Genomic DNA, 9,602 nt, shown 5'->3' with positions numbered 1-9,602 from the left:
CTAGGAGCTTACAGTTGGCTCTGGGCCCTGTGGTGTGAAGAGCACTTAGCACTGCAGATCTCCCTGCAATGCCTGTTCAGGAGTTAAGAGTCTTGGCAGCAATTCTGAGCCATATTTGTCCTTTGTATATCCTATTAGTAACTTCAGCTACTGTGCAGTGCTGAAGTGTGCTGCTGTAGGAGTCTGGATGCTTTGTTCTCTGACGAAACAGGCAACTGCTCCAGCCATGAAGCAACTGTTCTTGCCCTACAGACTCCCACAGGCTATGTTCTTCACCTGCCTTTGCCATCTGTCAAAGTGATTTCAAGAGTATACTTCAGCCCTTACTGCAGAAGCTACACAGTTGTCTTCCTGCAGAACCAGCAGCAACTAAAAACTAATATCTATATCTAAATACTATCTAAACAATAAAATCAAATCGGTCTCATTCTACTGGTATCTCTTGGAGCAGGTTCTGTAAGATTTATATGACCCCTGAGAGTGGGTAGGTAAGTGTGTCCATTAATACAAAAATACTCTAGTTCTATAAATAAATAAAAGCAATGAAAAATGTTCCAGTGGTAAATCCAGTCAGATCTGGATCTTTTGCCACATATTTTACTTTTGTCCAGATTCTAGCAATGGGCATGCTGACTTCAAAGCACTTTGAACTTCCACAAGTTTTGAAGTCACAGCTGAGTCAGAAAATCTGTGTATTTCTCATCTGTAGCAAAAAACATTTTAAATGCTGGTTTTAGATATCTGCAAAAAAAAAGGAAGGACTGGAACAAACTTGACAAAGTCACTTCAGAGTTATATTTGAGGGAAAAAGCCAGAGCTTAGAAGCATTTGATGAGGTTTATCTACATTCTTTACACTGATCATTTCCACATTTTTGCTGCTTAATAATAATATTCTTGGTCTGAAGGTCCTACGATTGTTATTTTACTTTGCAATATTAAAATTGAAATACAAAGTTAGCAAAACTTTTCTTTGCCTGAGAACTTCCCTTTATTTATTTTATTAAGAACTATAGAGGGACTGAAAGTAGACTTGAGCCATAAAGCTAAGTACATAAAAGCTCATGTAGTGATTATAAATCTAGGTCTGAAGTTTAACGCAGATCCTTCTTTATGCTGAACGAGGTGTCACAGGCTCTTATTAGCCTTTCAAGTTCTGATTAGATGCCAGTATAATTAAAACATTCTTTGGCACATGATCATGTGCCTTCATGATCACAGGCTGCTCTGTGTGCATGCATGTGCACGTTACACAGAGCTGCTGCCACCACCCACCAGGGACTCACAAATGCTGCACCGTTCTGTTCAGCAATTTTGGGTACTTCTGCCAACAAAGGACTGCTCTATTTTTTATAGCGATTGGCAGTGCTGTGAAGTCCTGACCAGCTCTTGGCACTGTATTTGGAGCTCCACTGGCAGAAAGTCATTCTGCACTTACTCTACAGTTCCATTTATAACCTGGAAGAGCAACTTGCATGTTCTGTAAAAAAAACTGCTGGGAGACAGCTACAATCATAATGTTGAAGAGAACTTTCAATATTTGTGCTTTTAAAAACATGTATGTCAGTATGGACAGCTAAAATCAAAGAGAATAAACTCTCCAATGAGCCCATGTGTAACAGATTTCAGTTGCAGAGATCCTTCATCTACTGCAGATGTAAAACCAAGTATGAAGCTAGCTTTTTTTTTGGTTTGCAGGCTTTTATGTCTAAACCTCCATCCAAAACTGATTACACTTCTCCCCTCAAGAGAATGAAAAAGATGTTAATGACAAGCTGAATGAATGTCCTAATTGCTGGGCTGCAGACTATCCTGGGAATCCAGCACCTCCTCCTGAGGAATCCAATTGTCTTAAGTGCATGTCCTAGATCCTAGACCAAAGGATACATCCCTTGCTCTCTCGCTCTCTCCGTTATTCATGAACTACTTGGTCCAAGTGGAATGACTTTAAAGGAGAGACGTTTTCATTTCAGAATATCCTACGAACCACTGTGGAGACCATTTCTTTCACTTCCAAACTCCAAACAAGGTAGAGGATGGAGCTAACTTGTTTTGCTTTCACATTAGCTCTTTTTGACAGACTTTCTGGCTGCTTTCTCTTGGACAAATTTTCTCGGTATGTTCTGAAAACCCTTGCAGGTTTGGGCCCCACAGAGATGCAGGAAACACCTGACATGCAACTTTGAGGGCTTGGTAGCCACGTAGCTCAGTATTGCCAGGATCTGAGCAGTTATGGAATAATCAAGGCAGCCAAGTAAGGACTCTGAAGATTTAAAATTTGCTCTTTAAAAAAGCATGGATTATAATTTAGAAAGTAGAAAAGAATACAAATACCTTTAAACATCTTTTAAGTCCACTGAGAATGACACCATCCTTTCTTCTCCTACAACTCCCCCTCAAAACTTTAATGACAAGTGTCACAAATTATTTTCATAGTTTCTTCTAATTTAGCTCTTACTTTTACTAAAAAGGAGTCAAGTTCTTCAAGTTGTTCATACCATGTAGCAACAGATGCCCACTACTGTGTGTTGTGGGAAGTCTGAATGTCCATAACCAGCAAAAATGAGAAAATTTGATCAAAAATTTTCATTCTGTAAGAATGGGAGGAACTTTTACATTTATTATTATTATTCCTATTATGCAGCATGAAGGATTCCCATTAGTACAAACATCCCTCAGGCATCCTCTACTGTTTTTATAAATTTTTTTCAGTAATGAAACTTCTCAAACTTATTTTTTATGGATTTCAGACATTCAGATGATTATGATCATATACAGCCTTCAAAATGTGTAAAAATATCTGTTGAAGTTATTAATTTTAAGTTAATTTAGTAATTAATACAAGTTATAAGCAATGTTGCTTATATGTTTATTTGCATCCAAGCCAGATTCAAATGAAGATAAGAGCCTGTTACCTTCAGCATAAATCATAAAAAAGTTTAATGTTGAGGGAGCTCTCCTTTTCTCAAAGACTGCCTACTTTGGAAACTAAGTGTATACATCTTTATTTAATACTAATAACATTGTGTGTTGGGCATCAAATAGAAAAGTCAGGTTATTAAGAAGAAAACTCATTATCTCACATGACTAATCACATCTTTGATTTCACATATTTGGTTGGATCTTCGAAATTTTTTCACTTACATACTGATGCCTTAATACTATAGTTCTTTTTTACTTGTCAGGAAGACAAACTTCAAGAGATAAGAGGATTTATAGAATGTGGGTTCACCAGAAAAATCAATGCACCAGAACTTACTAGACTGAAAGAATGGACGTCTCTCTGTAGACCTGGCTCAGATTCATTGACAAGCAATCAAAGCAAGCATTGCGTCCTGAAGGGAGCAGGAATGAAATGGGTGAAACTGAACAGTGCCCCGCACTGGAAATTACGTGTTGAGATTGTGCAAAGTATACAATGGGTGGAATTTCATTTTTAGTTTTAGATGTCAACTTACATTTTGGATGTCTAAAGATGTTTCGGTCTTGTATTACTTAGTTAGAACTACAAGTGTCAGCTAGTAGGGAAGGATGCCTGGGCAGAGAGGAAAGAAGGCAGGAAGATAATTTGCTAAATTAATCAATGACAGAATGAAAATATTAGAAGTAGAATTGGACTCTTACTCTAGATAGTAGAATTTACTCTACTTAGAAAGCCAGTTCTCAGATAAACAAAACCACCTGAGAATAAAACAGCTCTCAGTTTAAGTGTGTGAGTGGGAAACATGGTTCCTCACTAAGAAGATCTCCAAAATAGCTATTTGGAAAAGCTCCCCTCTGACAGAGCCTTGAGTAAGGTTACGACTTCTATCAACAAATTGCCTGAGATTTTTATACAGTGCCTACTGCTGGTTTGGTATCACCATGGTTGTTAACCTTCATGCTGATTAGAGCAAAGAAAAAACTTTATAAATCTTTAAGAAAATGGCTTTCTGCAGAAGAAAATATCTCCTTCCTTCAAACAAAAGGACAGTAAGGTCCTATACTGCTAGGAACAGGTTGATATGTGGCTTGAAAGTGTACTTTTAATAAATGCAACAGACTACAAAGAAAAGGATAACCAGTGTTGCTTATATTATTGCTTGATTATTTCCAGATGTTACCTTATAGATTTGCAGTCTTGTTGAATTATCTTGTACCTTAGCATGTCTCTTTGTGCAGTGCAAGAAAAGTAAACAATAGTACTGACATACAGAGTTCATAGCCTCGTATTGATTCCGGATAAGACATTTGTCTTAATACACTTTACAAGACAATGGTGTAGTTCCAGCCAATTAAATTATTGCCCATCATGTCACTAAACTGAAAAACTGTTGTAAATTTGGTAAACTGCATAGGGAATTACAGTGCAACATTTGATTTAGCATTACAAACAATTTAAAAGATTATCACGCAAAGCCAAAAGAGCACACAGGAAACAGTAATATTAGCAAATATTATTAGAAATAAACAAATTGTTTTTTTAATTTAATGTCATTTTGAACTAGCAATAAACAGTAAATACCAGTGTAATGTACCAATTGCCAGCTCCAGATCACAAAAAAGAACATGCTTCTTTTCAGCAGCATCAATGCAGAAATCTGTTCCTGCCTCAGCACTGTTCAACTGTTAATTTACTGTGAGTAAGCAATGAATATAAGAGCCTTCCAACTACTAATTGTGGCTTGCTATTTACAAACTTTATTTATAAACTCATTTTCATGCAAGTATAAAATACTAATTCCATGGACAAATACACATTTGTTCACCACTCTAAATTATATACATTGTATTTGCATCTAATATTCAGAGAAGTGCAAAGTCCACAGTGACGTAAAGAACAAGTTTTGTAAACTATTTTAGATGACAAGCTCTCAAAAGATATTAGTAACCATACAATAAGGTATTTTTTGTATACTGCTGAAATCAAATATTTTTGTAGTAAAAGAACATACATTTCAGCTACATTCAAGTGAATATTTTATTACCATGTATTATGTCTTACAAACTTCAGTGGAGATGAGCAAGAGCGCTACAGAACCATACCTTAACGCAAGAGGTGTATTGCATGGTATGTGCAGGCATAGCCAAGGAGAGAGGAGAACTGGAAAGGAAAACAAGGTAGTAAAACTTGTACAAAAATGGACAGTAATACTGACTAACACTGGGTTATAATCTTACTTATAACAGACCTGAAGGGCTAATAGAGATCCAATTCAGAAACACCTGTGCACTGTAGGTACAGTTTGGTGCAGATCAAGAGTGCACTAATACAGTCAACGTTGTACGCGTAAGATAATGCACAAAATACGCTGATATGCATATAAACAACTAACTTGTTTACATTAAGTAGGGCAGCACTCTTGTAGTACTGCATCCTTGGCACTTAGTGATAGGACAACATATATTTGGTTTAACTAAATTCATAAACAGGATATATAATGGTTTGTAAGATGGAACACATATATTATCCCTTTCAACCTGGTTTTACAGCATTTTTCCAATTTTCAAGTTCAAATGCAAACATGACACACTAGCTAGATATGGAAGACATTTCAGATGTTGGCTTAAAACACCACCTTCAACTAAAAAAAGACAGAATCAAGGATTAATTCAAATTATAGAAAGTGAATTTGTTACTATTGTCTTGCGCAGAAAACAAAATCTGAAACATGGGGGAAAAAAGTGGCCTTATAATAAAACCCACAATATCTTTATGGGCTTTTCCTGAATAGTAACTGCTTCCTTAATGTCCCTTTTATATATGCTAATTTCACTTAAAAGAACTGCTGAATTTATTGATCCGAAAAGTTGTAACTGAGATAGAAGTTTGGCATCATGTTTCATATCACATAGAATGGAAGAAAATATGCTCTTCTTCAAAGAAAGAATGTTTCAGCTATGAAAGGATTCCAATTTTAAGTGATTGTCCTTTATTAAACAATATTAACAACTATCTGGAGGGAGCCAATTTACTTTTGCCTGTTTCAAACAAACTGGTTAAATTGCCATTTTACATTATATATAACAAATGTAATAAAATTGTTCTTAACATATAACGATGTAATACTTTAAAATTAACTGTTTAAAATATTTTACAAAGACATTTTATTATATATGAACTATACAACACACAAGAGTATGAAATATTTTGAACATATACACATTTCTGTATTTTTCATGTAGATTATTATTTTGCACCAAACATTGGTGTCTGCAATTTTACAGTCCTCAGTTAAAAGTAAAACGAAACCCCAGAATGTTTAGTGGATATGTTTACTTTGGGTTTTTTCCTGAAAATAAAGACTATTGCAAGGAGAATTTCTCTAATGATTTTTTTCTTTCCTCAGTTTCATAGTTTGCACAAAGCTTCCCAAATGGATCAACATACACAAGAAGAATAACCTCTCTGTTCTTTGCAGTGCAATTTGCCAGGGATAAAACTGAAACCAAACTGACACTTTCCCCACTATTAACATTGAAAATTGCAGTCAAAATAATGTCAATGCCAATCACTATTGAGATTCCTTTACCCCTTTCATTGAAAATGCAATCCTTTTCAATATCCATTTTAATGAAAATATTTGCATAGAGCAGCCTTGTATTATTTCTAAAGAACATTATGAGCGTTTTAACACAAGATAAGGCACATGTTTTTCAGCATTTATAATCTAAAACTAATCCTGAGGATCTGCTCCTCCCCCTCAGCAAAATCTGCTTTTTTAATATACCCTGTATTACCTGAAGAAAGCAGAAAAGCAGTATAGAATAAACTCAAATTCTTTAGCTGAACTAAATTCAGAACATTAACAACTCCTGATAATAGTGTAACAAATCCACAGATGAATTAAGTCACTTTCTAAACAAATAATTGTTAGAGGGAAAGAAAAAAAGATGCAGCCAGTAGCACTGTTGATGTTAGCTAAAAGTTCACATACTAGAGATGACATTTATAGTGAGTTTTGCTAAAATAAGCTCCCATCAGAAACAAGGTAGCTAAATTGTGAGGCACTTAAGGTTGACATGAAAAGGAGGAATGCAAGGGGTCTGTTTCATAGAAAACCTGAAGTTGCATATCATATCCTTGTATTAAGCCTTCTATTAAAGTGCTAGAAATGGAGACTTAAAACAAAAGGATTCAAATATAAAATAAGTGATTACAGAGCTTAGTATGCATTAAAATTAAGTGCTTTTGATTCTCATGAATTTAGAGCTTTTTAATAGTTTTTAAAAAATAAAGTCTGGAAATAATCCACATGTGAATCACCTTCCTTGTGCCATCAATGCTATTTGTAAAGTGCCCAATTATTTTCTAAACAACAAAACCATTTGCCTTATCTTATGTTGTATAGCATGACATAGTCTGTAGTATGTATGTAATCCATACTGCAAGGACACAGTCAGCCTGATGGAAAACAGCACATGCATACTTTAAATCAGAAGATTTAATTCCGCCTGTCATTCTAAGAAGCCAGGTCTTGAATTACATATCCACCCGTATATAGTGCAACCAACCTCATATTCTCAAAATGTAATTTAGCTGTTCAAGTCTGACACTCAAAGAGAGACATATCAAGCTTTTCCTCAGAGCAACCTGATGCCCAGACAAAATCACAGATGGAGCTCTAGATCTGAATCACATAAATCCACTAGATGCCAAATCTGAGAAGGATCTGGGTTCTTTTGGATGATGAAGAGGCTGAAGATGTGTGGCAGTCTGTGCATTACTGATCACATCTAACTGAGAGGGATATGATTCATTTACATTTCCTCCATTGAAACCATTTTGGAACTGGCAGGAAAAAAGAGAATATAAATGGTTAGTATAGGAAACTAATTTATTAATAAGTATTTAAAAATCCTCCTAAAGACACACTGGATGAAATAATCTTAAAATATATTGATTAGCTTTGTTTTTTTAATGATGATTAATGATAATATCATTTGCATTAAAATAGGAACTGAATCATCAGTGAACTTTATCCAAGTTGGAGTCAATGGGAGCCCTACTTCTGGCTAAGCAAAGAAATAACTCTATTATCTAAAGTGCAGTAGACTTTCTATTTCTAGAAAGTACAGTTTGAGAACTCCTCATTGTCACATCCAGCTGTTACATTTTAAAAGCAACCTATTTACATCTTTCCGTGCCTGCAGTGGGATCCAGACATAACAGCTCCTCCAGGAATGCACATGCAGTCCTATCCATAAGCTGAAGCATACTGTGTGCAATCCACTGGCTGAAATGTTGCAGGGTGGGCTTTTTGACAGTCTTCATATTGACAGTGCCAAGCAAGAGCAATGAATGGCTTTCATCAGTCTTAACATAATTGTTCATAGGATTATTTTAATCACCTAATGTAATGCTTCCTGTCATGCTGTGGACTTTATCTACAAAATACTCCATTCGGTCATGCAAAGAAAATACAACAAAGTATTTTAAACATTTCCATCATCTCTTTGGGAGTAGCTTATATCATAAGTACTCATTCCTTCAAGGTTTGTCTTTAAGAACATGTCTTATATATTCATTCATCCATTCATCTATCAAATTATGCTGGGTATTAGCTCTTTTTTCCTTCTATGCAAGCATTGAAATTTGACTAACTGTGCACAATTCTTCTAACTTTTTAACAACAAGGCTATAGCCATGTGAATTATGTTTTTAATCAAAGCTGACATACTTTTAAGAGTACACGCAATGATTGTTTCTGGCAGAAGCAGGTTATTTCAATATTCTTCATTAATAAGATGACCACACTCATTAAATTTTTTAAGAATGCTCTCAACATAGAATCAAATACCTAGGAAGGTTTCTCCTGCTTAATAAAGGAATACTGATCCTAAACAAGCAGCCAAATAATCACAAGCCTTTCTGTTGTTCTCCATCACTGAAAGTGATTTCAGATTGCACTGGCTATGCTCCTACCACAATTACAAGATAGGCAGAAAGTCAAGGCACATGACCACAAAAGACCCTTCTGACTTTCTAATTCCATTGTCTTTTCATGGAGAAATCAATGGGAGTTAGAAGTCTGAAAAGATACCAATCACGGCTTGTATAGTGACATCTGTCCTCTCTCTGGACTCCAACCACTGACAGGGATGTGAGTGTGCTAAACCCAGCCACCAAGACCACCCTGCTTTGGTTTGGCTTGTGTGAATGTGGGCTCAGACACCAGTATCCTACCTGCTTATTCACACAGGGCTTCTGCTCATGCAGTGCTAGTCAGCCCCATGCAGCACAGGAATACCCTAACAAGAGGGGCTGAATTTGCCTCTGAACAACTTAAGTAAGCACGATTTTTCCACAAAGTGGCCTTTGATAATTTTTTACAACAAACTAAAAGTCCTATTATTATTGCAGCACAGCATGCTAGTAAATAGGAAGTAATAGACATCATTTTTTCAGAGGTGCTGTCTTAATCACTAAACTTTTTATAGATAGATGTGAAGTAAATGCAGGGAAGAAAATAAAAAAAAGGATCCTAACAAAAATTATTAAGGAAGTGTAACAACAAAATAATCTGCAAAATAAATGCAATTAAAACCAGCCATTAAAAATAAAAAAATGGAATTGCAAATGTAACAGCGGTTCAAAACTGATGCATCACATTAGTGCAGCTT

General features: G+C 35.6%; 1 protein-coding gene across 1 annotated transcript in view; it reads right to left on the bottom strand.

Moving 5' to 3' along the window:
- Positions 1 to 4,418: 4,418 nt before the first annotated feature.
- Positions 4,419 to 9,602, bottom strand: part of AHR (aryl hydrocarbon receptor) — a 62,119-nt gene continuing 56,935 nt past the window's right edge. Inside the window, exon 11 of the mRNA XM_066554087.1 lies at positions 4,419 to 7,770. Within this exon, the coding sequence (XP_066410184.1) occupies positions 7,615 to 7,770 (156 nt within the window). The 3' untranslated portion in view covers positions 4,419 to 7,614. The remainder of the gene's footprint in view (positions 7,771 to 9,602) is intronic.

Source organism: Molothrus aeneus, chromosome 1 (genome assembly GCF_037042795.1).
Source record: "Molothrus aeneus isolate 106 chromosome 1, BPBGC_Maene_1.0, whole genome shotgun sequence".
Lineage (NCBI taxonomy): Eukaryota > Metazoa > Chordata > Aves > Passeriformes > Icteridae > Molothrus > Molothrus aeneus.
This window is presented reverse-complemented; position numbering and strand designations above follow the sequence as displayed.